Here is a 15,189-nt window from a genome sequence, read left to right on the forward strand (position 1 = left end):
AGATGAAAGACTCCTTTCTGTAAGGCTGTCTCCAGCAATATGCCAAAAAGAGGCAGTTTTGAAACATCCATTTTGCTGCTTCCCATTTTTGATGAATTGCATATGATTCCATTTTTGATGCACATGAAAAGTTAAAACTAATTACAAGCTATAGAAACGAAGAAAGACAATAAAGAACCTCCGATATCTTCATTTTAGACAATAGTGAACCTCTGATATAGCAAGAAGAACCCACAATCCATGATGATCCTTTTATAGCGACTCAACTTCAGCTTTAGAATCATCATAATTGGTTCTCCAGTAATTTACATCAGTGAAGTTTGTGTCTCCCGTAGTAGCTTCACAATTTTTTCTATCTTCTAGTTCCTGTAAAGAAGGACTATTGGTTGGAGAATTAGGGCCAGACTCTCCATTGTGGCCTTCTTGCAATGCATGGTCGATAGCCTTACCTTCAATCTCCACTTGAACACAATCTATTTTCTCATCAAATAGCGCCTCAGCTGTTTGTTGGGAGGTTCTCTCAATCCCAACATTGTTGTCTGGTTTTACATTGAATTCATCTGATACAGTGGTCATTTGTACATCTTCGTTTGCCATTGTAAGCATTTGGCTGGTGGTGGTTTCTCCTCTCACGGCATCTTTGAGAGTATTATTATCACTAAATGAGATTGTTGGCTCCTGCCAACTAGTCCATTCTGGTGACCGGACAGATAATGAATCTGTGGCAATATTCTCATCTTTATAATATGCTGAAGTATCAAATTTATCAATGCTTGCACTAAAGTTGTATACTGAAGTTTCCATCTCACTTTCATTTGCCGCCTCACTAGTTGTAGCAAAATTCTCCTCAAGATGAACGGAGAAAAATGTGTTAGAAGAGCTAGCAGTATCAACTAAATCTTCATCACTACTGGCAACTTCATTATCATCAATATTTCTGCTGTTTGGAGAAGGTACAGCGTTTGAATGCCTGTTTAAAAACAGCACGATTGTCAGCATCTAGCCAAAAAGGAAAATGTTACAACTTCACTTAAAATATGGCAAGAAGATCACATACAGGTCCTGTTCTTCACCAAGCCTCAATGATGACATAACAACTCCAGATGAATCATGCTCAAAATATCCACCCTGCAATAACAATTAGGCACTTTGTAAGTATTTCTATCTGGATATGTCCAAACTAGACTTTGCATACAGAAATCTGACATTCCATGTACCAGTTACCTCAGTTAGATCATCACTATTCCTAGTTTAATGGTAATTTAATTATTAATGCCTAGGATCATCCTTGTTTTGGCTTATTTAATGGAAAATTTTAATATACATGGTTGGTATCAAACTAGGACGCAATATGTATTGCAGCAGATTCATTATTAACTTTCCCATCTCTTTTGAGCAAATATAAAAATGTGCAGGAAGACAGGCTTTGTTAATTAATATCCTGGATTCATTGTGTTGCTCTATAAGAAAAATAAATACTCGAAAAACTTGCAAGTTGCTGATAGCTAAAATACTCCGTAGACATTTCAATGAAGTATAAAGAGTATTAGCAAAACGTATTTGTCTTACATCTTCAGCTCTACCAAATACCCCAAGTTCCTGCAATATAAGATAAGCCTCAGAAAATAAATGTAAATACGATTAGTTAAAAACACTGTAAGTTAAACACGTACACATACCTCATCTTCATTCTGTTGCATCTGATAGCCTAAAACTTCACGACTTATGTGTGACGATATGTCATAATCTCTATCCTGATATTCATCCTCATCACTATTCACAGAACGCTCACGCAAGGTGGTTGGACGACTGAAACCAATTAGAATTGCAAAGCAGATCATACATATGAATATTGAAAATTCTAAGAACTGTTCTTTCCTTTAGAAACTTATTTCGGCATTTTACTCAACAAGAGCCATCTAGTTCCCCAGATTTCTTCAAACTAAACAGAAGCAGAGACATTACCCACTTCAGATGTTTCCACTTACCCACATGTCCATTGAGACACATTTTCTGTGGAATTAAGTCTTTGTAGGACAACTTGCCATTGCAACCATTCAGGTTTTTCCTATACAAATATACTGACAAAATCAAGCTTAACTTCCGGGTTAGAAATAAGTAAAAAAGAATGACCAACCTGTAGGTGAGCTTGAATTTCTGAATTAAAGCTAGATGCATGAACCAGCCGATTTGCAATTCTTGTTAAATGGCCCAGGTTGCCTACTTTCGGTGGATGTTTTCCAGCCTTAGCTACAGTAGGCTATTGTAAAATAGATATTTAGCAGTAATATACATCCATATTTGAGCTTGACAAACAAGTGACAGATATGTGGGACTCAAGCTTAAAGCGCTAGATCATACCACCTATAGCACGTGAACAGGATAGAGTTTCAAGGAATCGCTTCAAACCTTACTGTCCATGCTAAGTACAAACGGATTCTCAAACACTCCCAAAAGTCTTGCAACCAGATCACAATCAACCAAGAGATGATCAATTAGTATCTTGCTGCCACTCTCAATACATGAGGCTATAATGTTCTCCACATGATGATGAAGGAAGTTGTTGAATGGGTAACTGCAGAAAAAAACAGTAACCTCAGGCAAACCCAATTTCATATAAAGATGCTTTATATAAAAATAATTTAAGAGAAACTTCTTACTTAAAAAATAATTTAAGAGCTTGTTGGATTGCACCAAGCCGGACCAACCCTTGTCTGGCTGCATCACTATTTGTTCGGAGAAGAACAGCAACAAATTCTATTATCTGTGTGTAGACACAATCACAATAACGGTAACATTACATATAACATGTCAAGTGTTATGCTAAAAAGAAATAAAAAATAGAGATTTTAATGCATTAGAAGTTTTAATCTCTAGAAACATTGATAATAGGCCTTGATTTTCTGATTATTAATAATTAGAAACTTTGATTGTTCCAGTATACCAATCCTGTGACAAAACATCAAGACAACTGCCAAAGTGGTCTTTCATGACTATGAGCATCTTAATTCACGGCAAACTTTATAAGTTACTTTCTGGTACAACAGAAGAACCAACACAAAGGGAGATAGTCCCAAAGTCTACACCCCACGGTAACCTATACTTGAAACCAAAGATTATAAAAATAAGTAACTGTTCAAATAATGTTTATGAAAATGACTAATGGCAGAAAGATCTGTAATGACTATCATCCCTCCACATAAAACATGCAAAACTGCCCGGGAGACCTTAGTTCCAACAACAGACAAGATACAACCTCTAGTGGAAAATTCCATGCATTTTCTAATCCTTGTTATACTTATGTCAGTGATATGTTGAATAAGACTCGAAACAAACATATCACTACATATAGACATACTGTATGGATAAGAGTTCAACTTACACAGAGATCATTCCACGAAGCAACATCTGATAATAAATTTATATTCTCTGATGAAAGTAATCTATAGTTGATTGAGATATTATGTATAGTTTAAAAGAGAAACTTATTTTAATATTATCTTTTATTTTATATGGTAAAAAGTGAAATTGAATCATTTTATTTTAATATTATCTTTTAATTTGTACAGGAAACTGCTAAAAGATAAGTCATGGAGTATTATGTGATGACCTAAACAAGCTTCATCCTTTATATTAGAAACAAATTGTGCTGAGGGCAATTAACTATTCCCATTTGTCTACTTCGCTTGATTTAGCCACTTAAATTATCAAATAAGCTCAAAGATGCTAATTACGAAGTTTCTAAAGCTTGTCTTCTTGAAAAGTTTCAAAGTCATTATTCTAAATTCATAATGCAGTGCAAATCAGTGGTTTTTCCTGTTGGAGGGTGACAGCTCCAGACCTGCACTCTCTTTCATCTTTATTATCTCTGTACTACATTCTCTCTTCCCAGATTCTTCTCTCTCTAGAATCTGCAATGCTTTAAATGCATTCTCTCTCTAGAATCTGCAATGCTTTAAGTGCCTTCTCTCTCTAGAATCTGCAATGCTTTAAATGCCTTTTGTCTCTTCCACTTTTTCCAAGATATTCCCTTTTTATTCCTAGTTTATTGTACCTGTTTGGTAGTACAAGAGTCTCTTAACTACCAAACAACCATTACCAATTTTGTATAAATAGCTTATACCAGCCTCTTTTGTAATAAGATTATTTTCTGCTGCTACTTAGAAACAAGCACAACTCTTTGGCTGTGTCTCTACTCTTTGCAACCATTTTTTCTACTGCTGTCTAACAGCCTTCTCACAGCTTGGCTGTGTCTATTTTGTTCTAACTCTTCCGCTGCTGCTATTAACAGCTTTTCTCACATGGTATCAGAGCAGTGAGGTCTCCATATCCTCAGCCTGATTATTTTTGCCAAAGAGCACACAGAACTCTCTTCTTTTATCCCTCCCTCCCAACCCTATAGAGGAGGTTCTCTTAGCAGCCACCCTCCCAACCTACAGAGGAGGTTCTTTTTTCTTTCTTTTCCCCTCATCTGAGCCTCACCTAGCATCTAGGGAGAAGTAGAAAGACCCTGACCATATACTTACAACTGATGTAAATTGTCCAGTTGTAGCTCAAGAGGAGGATATCCATGGCCTCACATGCCACGATTGTTTCATCAACCATTCCCCAACTCCCCAAAGAGTCAATGGGAACAATTACTTGGATTGGGAGCTACAAATAAAGACCTTGTTACAATACCATCGTTTATGGAATGTAGTCACTGGAAGTGACAAGAAACCACCAGTAACTTCATCCTCTTCAACCAAATCAGTTGCTAGCTCATCTAACGCTGAGATTGAAGCGTGGCTAGATAAGGATTCTCGTGCCCATGCTTTCCTCATTCGCTCGTCAATTTCAAGATACAGATGAAGAGACAGCGAATGAACTATGGACATTCATAAAAAAGAGGTACCATCGAGCTAATCATGCTCAAATGATAGCTATTGAGAACCAACTAGCTAATCTCAAGATTCATGACACTCCCAACATCATGGATCAAATAACGCAATTTGTTACTCTCCAAAAGGAACTAGTTTCTTTGGGAAGCAAGTTAACTGAAGTTTAGTTTGTGCATCGTCTAATGATAAAGTTGCCTGAGTCATTCCCAGCATTTTGTGACACAATTTCTCTTCTTCCCAACACACCTGATATGAATACATTCCTTGGTATTCTACAAGATACGGCAACAAGGAAGAAAAGTGCTCAAACTTCCAATGAGACGCTTCTACACGCAACAAGTAAAGGCAAGTGGAAGCCAAATGGCAACTCCTACAACAAACCCAATCCAAGACCACCAAACAACCCAGCCTACAAGGAGCTCACTTGTCATTATTGTGGCTACAAAGGTCACATTCATCCTGATTGTCGGAAAAAGAAAAGGGACAATGCTAAGAACTCTTCTTCTACCGAAATCCAACTCGGCCCACTCAATCAAAGAAACAGTTTTCCTTGGCATTGAGGAACAAACTTCACATTTGGCTGGACCAACTACCTCAACCATTGATGAGTGGTCAGTAGATAGTGGTGCTACTTCACACATGACCTATGACAAATCCATTTTGCATGATGTGAAACCTAGCTCCTCCCAAATCTCCATTGGAGATGCCTCAAGCATTGAGGCTTCATGTGTGGGTAATGTGTTTCTTAACTATTCTTCAAATAAGAACCTGTCATTCTTCAAGATGTGCTACATGTGCCTCGCATCTCTGCCAACCTACTTTCAGTCTACCAAATCACTAAGCAAGGTTATGGTGTCTACTTTGATAGCTCGGTTTTGGAAGTCATTGACACCAACAACCTACAAATTGTAGCTAGTGGCACACAAGAAGGAGGTTTATACCGCCTGAAAAGTTCCCATAGCCCCTTGGAAAAGTTCAAATCTCATCTTCTTCATCTTTTTCAAGGCTCTCATGCGTTGGTGGCACAAGAAGATCCCACGTTGCGGCATGCTAGGTTTGGTCATCTCAACTATGATTCTCTTCAAAAGCTCTCCTCTTCCCAACTAGTTGAGGGTCTTCCTATTTTCAAAACTCCCAATACCCCATGTGTTGCTTGTCTTCATGGCAAGCAACATTCCTCATGAAACCACTCACCGTGCAACATCTATCTTGGAGTTAGTGCACATGGATCTTTGTGGTCCCATGAAAACCACTACTCTTGGTGGTGCACGCTACTTCATGCTCATCATTGATGATTTCTCCCGCAAGGTTTGGGTTTATTTTCTTGTAGAAAAATCGCAAGCCTTCACAAAATTTCAAGAATGGGTAGCTCTCGTGGAGAACGAGACATCGAAGGAAGTTCGAAAGATCAGGTCGGACAATGGTGGAGAGTTTATCTCCCAAGCTTTCACCATTTCTGCTCTCAACGAGGCATTGCTCACCAATTTTCTAACAAAATGGAGTCGTGGAAAGGAAGAACCAGACAGTCCAAGAGATGGCTCGTACGATGCTATCTCAATCTGATCTTCCTCTCTCGTTTTGGGGTGAAGTTGTCACCACAGCGGTCTACATCATCAACTGCCGCCCAACAAAAGTTGTTGCTGGAATGACGCCTGCAGAAGCATTTACAGGTGTAAAGCCCTCAGTATCTCATTTTAAAGTCTTTGGTTGTGATGCTTATGTTCACATTTCAGATCATAAAAGTACGAAATTTGAGTCCAAAACCAAGAAATGCAAATTTCTTGGTTATAGCACACAATCTAAAGCGTACAGGTTATGGGATTTAGAGTCAAAGTCCCTAGTCATCTCTAGGGATGTTCATTTTGTGGAGTCTCAGCCAGATGATTCTAGGATTTCACCTGAGTTCACGGTTGAAATCCCAACTCCTCCCGAATCTCTTATTTTAGACGAAGATGTCTCACCTTCAAGCCCCCCATCTTCTCCTACTCAATCTCTAACTTCGCCAACAATTCAAACCTCTCCCTCAACTCCACTTGTTTCCCCTCCCACTACAAACCAGCTTCCACCACTTCCCAAGTGGCTTCAAGCCACCATTCGTGAAGCTCATCTCTCCGATGCTGAACTTCATGAGTATACATGTGGTTCTCGAAAACGTAAGTCACAACGGCCTCCTCACTCATGCAACTTTGCCTTACTGTGCACTGTTGGGCAATCACAAGAACCCACAACAGCAAAAGAGGCCCTTGTTCTTCCAAAGCGGAAAGCAACAATGGATGTTGAACTTGATTCCATTGAGTGGAATCACACATGGGAGCTGGTTCCACAGCCTCAACATCAACAAGTCATTGGACTGAAATGGATGTTCCAGACTAAGTACCATGCTTATGGTACTTTGGATAAGCACAAGGCACGTTTAGTTGCAAAAGGCTACTCACAAGTCAAAGGAGTGGATTACGAGGAAACTTTTTCTCCAACAGCAAGGTACACCTCTATTCGATGTGCGCTTGCACTTGCTGCTCACAACAATTGGCCCATCTTTCAAATGAATGTCAAGACAGCCTGCCGTAATTGTGACTTGAAAGATGAGGTTTATGTTGAACAGCCTCTAGGTTTTGAGATTTCAGAGCAGAAAAAAATGGTCTACAGGTTCCACAAAGCCTTGTATGGCTTAAAGCAAGTTCCCAAAGCTAGGCATGCCAAATTGATACCTTTTTTCTCTCTCTTGGGTTTCAGAACTGTTATGCTGACAACGATCTCTATGTTTTTTTTCCTGCTTCCAAGGAATGCCATTAATCAGCTCCTCGGTCGACTCAATGTTTGATGGCCGTTCTGGAGCTAAGAGGAGGTGTTGGAGGGTGGCAGCTCCAAACTTGTACTCTCTTTCATCTTTATTATCTCTGTACTACATTCTCTCTTCCCAGATTCTTCTCTCTCTAGAATCTGCAATGCTTTAAATGCATTCTCTCTCTAGAATCTGCAATGCTTTAAATGCCTTTTGTCTCTTCCACTTTTTCCAAGCTATTCCCTTTTTTTTCCTAGTTTATTGTACCTGTTTGGTAGTACAAGAGTCTCTTTAACTACCAAACAACCATTCCCAATTTTGTATAAATAGGCTTATACCAGCCTCTTTTGTAATAAGATTATTTTCTGCTGCTACTCAGAAACAAACACAACTCTTTGGCTGTGTCTCTACTCTTTGCAACCATTTTTTCTACTGCTGTCTAACAGCCTTCTCACAGCTTGGCTGTGTCTATTTTGTTCTAACTCTTCCGCTGCTGCTATTAACAGCTTTTCTCACATTTCCGACACATGATAATGTGTGAGGTTGGCATCAATGGCATAACTGTGTAAAAATGGAATTAATGATTACTCTAGACTCAGATGCATATGCATTGTCACAGCGAAACATGTTTCAGGTCTGAATCAAACTTTCTGAAATGCATGAATAGGTTGGGTAATTAGTGTGGAACCTTCACTCCATCCTTAGGAGGCTTTTATTACTTTGTTAACATTTTCTCTAGCATCAAGTGCCTATCCATCAACACTATGAAACACATTTCACTTCTGCTATCTATTGATGAGTATAAAGCTAGATGATTTATAAAGGTGCATGTCAAATCGCACACATGGTCACTTTATTACAACAAAAAACATTAAGATTTATCTATTTTTTATTTATGCATGCGAAGCACAGATTTTCAACTGTAAATGTGGTCAAAGAATATCAGATATTCTTATGACAAAATCACCAACCACATGTAATGTGGCAGTCCCTTGAGGACTTGTATAGAAAACCCCCTTGGCCCATTGTGTTTAGTTAATGATCTTTAGTTTATTAATGTAGCTTTCTCTTCAGTGCATAAACTGAACTCTGTGTATTTTATTATTTCTGGTTATTTTCTCTGATTCCTTCTCTTGATCACACCCCCACTCTCACACATGTATTACGCTTCCGCATAACTCTACGAGAGTTAGATTCTTTACATATCATTTTAACTGCAGCCTCTTTTTGTATCATACTAGTAGAATCTTATTCATATAATTATGCTAGAGTAAATAGATGCTATTCTCAATTTATTAAAATTAGCCACTATAACATTATATTAACAAAACATAGTGAAAAGCTAAAACCTTTAGTCGATGAATGCCAAGAGGAGGACATAATTCACCATAGGTAGTATGCAATAGCTTTCCATCTCCTTCCACATCAAGGACCTTCAGCAAATCTCCTAGTACATATAGTGACCCAATTAACATTTAAGTAAATCAGACCACCAGCTGTCAGTCAAATAATAAGTCAGTTCAACTTCCACATTCTATAAAATCACACGAATAATGTATGATAGAACTATGGTCCAGCTATAGCATACACTTAATAAGGAGACTGTGTAGGTACTAGTAACTACAAAAGAAACCTTATTGCTACAACATTCTGCTGGAGGCCAAACTGTGTTTAAATATACTTGGTCACTAAAATGATTCCGCAACAGTTCTTCTTTGCACAGAAAATATTGAATATGAGGAGTTTAAAATATGCCACGATTTTATTTTCAGAGTTATTTGAAGGAAGGTGGTGGATGACCAATGGCCAATGTCATCAGATCGTTGGAAATGTTGAACTTGATGGCTATTGATATTTTGTTCTTTAATCAAATGCTCAAGAACACTCCACATAAGAGTTTTCACTGAGACAGTCTGGTATTTCTACATGGCAGCTGAGAAACAATTGGTAACACGTGGAAGGAGAGATGTGCCATGTAAAGTTCAACTAGTCGAGTTTTTCTCTCTACACCATTTTCTAAATCTCGAGCAATAAACAAACCTCAAATTAAACTCCATCCACAATATGCTCACCATATGGTGAATAATACTAACCTAACCTCTGCAGCATTCCATCTATGGTCTCCGCACTTGCAGCTGTTTGGAGTGAGTCTGAAATTTGTTGCCCTCTACCCATTCCAACCATCATGTGCCTCTTTGGGTCGAGCAAGGCAATGCAGACAGTCAAAGAATGCACAAGTGTGGATTTGGAATCTTGATCTTCTAAAGCTCGATTTAATAGTCTGGCAATGAAGCTGCACAAAAAGAAAGCAAGAGAGAGTATGTCTGATTCCTGATAGCCATATTCAGACAAGGCAATGACGCCATGGTTACCAACAAACTTTCAGTTTAAGGAATCTAAACAAGGATTGATATCCACAATATAAACCAACCTCGGGCTTGAGAGCTTCGATTTCAACTCTGACAGTGACAGTCGAGAGACAGCTGAGAGAGTGTCAGCTGCATTTGCATGTGCTTCCGATGAGTTCTAGAGGGAAAAACGGAAATTCAAAAGATCAATTATGTTGCTCAACAATGTATGAATTTTTGAAGTAGAACAATCTTACAGGGGGGCTGAGTTTATCAAGAAGCATATCGAGCAAGTTTGTATCTGCTAGCCAGTTGAAGCTATCTTCATGAAAAGCGTGCATGGCATCATCTGTTCCGATGATACGTATCAAAACCTGATACATTGTTCGATTTTTTTGCATAATTAAAAGTTATGCTGTGCTCCCATGTAAGTGTGCAACATGTATAAAACATTTTGGCTTCTCTGGCACTTTCTGAATGTTGTGCCATTTCTCTCAATAAAAGTTTTGGAATTAACATGCATCAGCAGAAAGTTTACCTCCATTATGGATGTAATAGAAATTAGATCGACAAGCTTCCAAAGAATCTCTTGATGTGTCTGTCAACAGAAACCAAAAAAGGTCACACATAGCAAACTAATCCACTGTTAAAAGTGAGTATCCATGTAGAAGCATGCAGCCTTACCTGAATTCATACCCTTATCTTCTATATTTTAGCCTAGCTAAGAAGAGATGAGAAATGAATCCACAAACTATCAAAATGCAGACTTTGTAAACAAGATGCATTTACTAGTGACAGGACAAGGAATCAGAGCCAATAATGCAAGGCAGCAATCATCCAATATTGTTACAAGTGCATGCATATGGAATTCATAATAAAAGACACTTGTACAATGATATTTATTTATTCATTGGTTTCATTTATTATAGTTTATTTGTTTAGTTCATATATCAGCCAGCAAAAACTCAAACAAGATAGATGTGCTTTGGAGCTACATATACTCTTGCATTGCAGGATAAAGTACTCTAAAGTATCTAGAATAATTGTTTATCAAATGTGTTACTTGTGGTTCATCTGGATTTTGTCAGCTTTCACTAGTCGTGGTCTTGGGCATCATAAATCCATCTACACATAGTACTTGGCATCTACATAGATCTGTAAGATTCTATAAATTATCATCTTTCAAATTACTAAATCATGTCAAAACTACATTACTTTGTGCATTGCTTACACAGAAATTCGATGGTGCAATATGCATGTGGCATTATCCTTGTTCATGTTTGACCTTATTCTCACAATGCCATATGTGATGACAAAACTTGCACATTATGCAGTTTTAAGGCACTTTCAGGATCATTATTATCACTTCAAGCTCATAAGATCCTGTAACCAAGCAAGCACTTGAGTCTATGATTCTAGCTTCTGGGAAGGACAGGTATGTTAAATGGAGTTTGGAGAACAGATACAAAACACGTTACTATATTGTGAAATTGAAAATACATTGGAAGCTCTAAGGTACTTTGAAAGGTATATATACTGAAACAAAGAGGGGAGAATGTTGTGTGAGACTGATCATGCACACAAAAGATGTAATGTATTCTAAAAATAAGTGCCTGTGTGCTGGCATATACAAATCAATCTCACAAGCAAAATTACAAACCAATACTCCCAAGAATACCTGCAAGTAGCGCATTACAGATGCGGTTTTCCTCATCAGAAGGCATATAGCCACCTGTGCGGAATCTTAAATAATCAGTTATCATCCATCAGACTAGAGCACTATTGTCAAGAGAGAGAATGCTACCTTACTGAAGTATCCAGCAAGCAATGGTCCATGAGAACGTTCTGGATCCAAGAAGGAGAACAGCAAACCAATCAACTACGAACACAAAAACGTAGTTACTAACAAATTGCATTACACTAATGTCTTATAGGTCAAAATGGCCTATAAGACCAAACATGAGATTACACCTTAAAAACTTGTCTCATCCTTGTGAACAAACCAAAACAAATTTAACTATGTGAAAACATAAATAGAAATAAACAGCGCAAAATGGAGAGAACTCCCAAGCATTAAAAACACCTGTGATGACAAGGATAGTGACAATGGAGATAATAGCCTTTATTTGTTGATGACAAGGATAGTGACATTGTAGTTCACAAGGTCGGGTCCCACATGCACAACTAATTGGTATGGCCTATTATTTCACAACCCCTTAATTGACTTGTGGGGTTAGTAGTAGTTATAGCGCTAGAGAAAGTTATGATCGTTCTTTGTCAATGAGCTTGTGTGGTTGTATTGTTGTCCTTCAACAACTTCCCCCTATGTATCTTGAGTTCTAGCAAGAACAATCCCAAGCACCATTGGTACTCATATTCCTTTACCTTGTGTATTGGGCAAAGCCTTGATTAGAGAGCCAATGGTATCTCCCTCTTTTTTCATAGTAGCAATATAGTAGCAAACATAGGTGTTCTTCATATTCCATTCCTGGATAACACAATTAACAGATTCTTTCTTCCAGAAGTGTATGCATATTGGCCTACCTCAAGTTATAAGTAAAATGAAGACGTCCACACCTGCGCTATCGCAATATGCAATGCATGCAATAGATGTATATCCATATAAGGGGGTCTGATGGAGAATCCACCCTCCAATGTATAATTGTGAGCCATCTTCCTACCAAGAGATGTTGTGGGGCTGATCCATGTTCCATTATCCAATTTGATACTATCATTTCTGATCACACTATAGTTTCCCACTTTGGTGATGTTCAGATGGGGAAAATTCAAGCTATATTGGAACAGGGGTAGTGCATTTATGGTTATCTATATGACTCTTAACCATTCTTGTGTTTCAACATACCAACAATGATCATCTCCATGTTCAGCAAGTTGATTTTTTATGTCATAAATGCCAACCTTGAGTACCTTTGTTTCGGGAGCTACGAAATGGTTGGATATTAATCACTAAATGGAATAGCATTCCGGTCATTAATGGGGCCGCTCCCATCAGTGCCCGAATTAAATCATGGGGCACTGATGTTGTGCTCTTCCGTATCATTAAGAAATCATTGAGACTAAGGTCTCTTCAAATCTCTTTAGTTTTTTGCCTTGTGAAGACTCGGTCCCCATGTTTGTACTCCCAAGAGAAGACTGGGGCAATGAGTATAAAAAAGGCCCAATTTAGTCTATGAATCTTGGAGCTGTATATGTGCATATTCTCTTTCAAGAGCACCAAGGGCTACATATCCATAAGAGTTTTGTAAAAAGAAATGAGGCCTTGCGTATGTTACCTAGATATGTGTAAGACTATGTGTATGCCACCTTTTCTTTTGTCAAGAAGAATTATGGTTTTGATATCGTTGCCCATGCTTTAGTGGTGTTAAAGATCATCACTCAACAAAGAAACAATCTTTATAAGCCAAATAATGAAAATTACCAATTGAATCCTTTTCTTGCTGACATTTCATTTTTCTTGACTTGAGTTCATATATGTAAATCACTAGAGCATAGCACAAAGACACTTGAAAAAAGAGCAACATAACTCCAAGGCTGCAAAATGAGCAAGGACAAAGCTTGGAACAAAATGAAAATGGACTTTCATGCACCAAGAAAAAAAAAATCAGGCATGGAGAATCTCCAAGCAGAGTTGGACTCTCTATACTTTGGCAAGACAGTTTAAGATAGTTCCAGAAGCCATTGAAGCAGAAGATTGAATGAAAAGGCTCAAGACAAATAAACAAATGGAGCAGATGTAGGAGAAATACCTAGAGTTAGGCAGACTTATCTAAGACAACAAGATTGGAAAGTGGTCAATAAATTGATTAGCAAATGAACTGTAGTTTCAGGTGGAAAGACAAGTCAACTTCTTTTTATTTCTTCTCATATGGAGATAACAACACAAGAGCGCCTCGTTCAGGCCATACAAGTTCTTGACAATAAGCATAGTTAACATCTCAATGGCCATAAACAGTTGCATCCAAAAAGTACTAATCCATGTATTATACTTGAACGGCAAACATTTTGCAGATTACCATATTGTTAACATCATAAATACTTACCTCTTCATCCTCAACTATGGTTTTCAATATTATCTCAATTTCGCAGGTGAAAATTTCACAGGAAATGAAAGGGAACCTGCGAAGGCCATTGTGATTTCTCATTTCAAAAACACGAAATAAGTGAAGATAGGGATAAATAAAGCAAAAGACAACTCTGGACGTCTCTTACTTGAAAACTCTCTTATTGTCAGATCCCTCTGGTGGTTCCTCAACAATATATTTCAAAAGCTGTTGGATCTGTACCTTCCCTCTAAGGCTGCAATTTCCAAGTTCCACCAAGATATGTAAGATAAATGGAAAATATGAGCAAAATCACAAAACAAAAAAATTCACATGTTGAAAGGGCATAAAGGATTACAAATTTATCAAACGTGTATTCAACGATTTGCACTCTTGAATAAGGTCATCTTCATCCAAAAGCTCTTCGAGTGTGAAACTATCTTTATCAAGCAACGACTCCACCTAATAGTACAAAACCCAAAATTAAAATGCATAGTTATAGTTTGGGACACACACATACACATATATAGTAAGGTTAGCCATCAAATAACAAAATCAATAAAAATGAAAATATATGTATGAGACTAGAATAGAATAAGAAATTGCACTCACAAATAAATTGTGTGAACAGAAGTTCGGTGAATCAATGTTCTAAATATATTGATTGATATACAGATAGACTTTCTTACTGTCCTTGGTTGTCAAATATGACATATGGGACCAAAGTAAAACATTTCATGTAGTACGTTACATTGGTAAGTGATTCTCAATGTTCGAGAATTTAATTAATGGATGCTGAAATTGAGAGTGCACAAGTGACAGAGAAATGTGTGTAGGAATAAATCAGGGTTGAAATTACGAAAAGCTAACTCAAATGTGAACGAACATGGAGCATTACAATTATACTCAACCTCATGAATTTGTCCAGGGGCAAAACATGCATCATCACAAATCTCCTTGTTGATGTTCCAACAACCTATTTCACATCGAAGATAATGTGAATTGCGATGTGGATGGTACCACGAGAATGTTTCTTCCGTGTATGAATGAGTGTCATTTGTCTACTCAGAAAAGAAGTTGATTTTGTTGTTTGGTGCAACATATGTAAAATATCATGT

At 37.7% G+C, this 15,189-nt stretch overlaps 1 protein-coding gene across 1 annotated transcript; it reads right to left on the bottom strand.

The window, feature by feature from the left end:
* Nucleotides 1-153: 153 nt before the first annotated feature.
* Nucleotides 154-15,095, bottom strand: LOC147847622 (uncharacterized). The gene is made up of 19 exons (XM_087338987.1): nucleotides 14,970-15,095; nucleotides 14,430-14,533; nucleotides 14,241-14,327; nucleotides 14,072-14,147; nucleotides 11,815-11,889; nucleotides 11,689-11,742; nucleotides 10,549-10,608; nucleotides 10,268-10,384; nucleotides 10,094-10,188; nucleotides 9,756-9,955; nucleotides 9,012-9,109; nucleotides 2,661-2,764; nucleotides 2,410-2,575; nucleotides 2,138-2,260; nucleotides 1,989-2,068; nucleotides 1,680-1,809; nucleotides 1,570-1,599; nucleotides 1,058-1,128; nucleotides 154-970 (listed from the first exon to the last, which is right to left on the bottom strand). Exons 1-19 carry the CDS (start codon nucleotides 14,985-14,987, stop codon nucleotides 253-255), a joined length of 2,406 nt encoding a protein of 801 aa, XP_087195113.1. The 5' UTR covers nucleotides 14,988-15,095; the 3' UTR covers nucleotides 154-252.
* Between the last annotated feature and the right edge of the window lie 94 nt (nucleotides 15,096-15,189).

The sequence above is a fragment of the Azolla caroliniana genome, unplaced genomic scaffold (assembly GCF_043228905.1).
Source record: "Azolla caroliniana isolate FFs.n. ecotype wild unplaced genomic scaffold, voAzoCaro1.0.p SCAF_811, whole genome shotgun sequence".
In the NCBI taxonomy this organism is placed as follows: Eukaryota; Viridiplantae; Streptophyta; class Polypodiopsida; order Salviniales; family Salviniaceae; genus Azolla; species Azolla caroliniana.

Coding starts and splice junctions, on each gene's coding strand:
- LOC147847622 (XM_087338987.1), bottom strand. Junction 14,328..14,429: donor AATACACGTTTGATAAATTT/GTAATCCTTTAT, acceptor TGGAAATTGCAG/CCTTAGAGGGAAGGTACAGA. Junction 1,600..1,679: donor TGCAACAGAATGAAGATGAG/GTATGTGTACGT, acceptor CTTATATTGCAG/GAACTTGGGGTATTTGGTAG.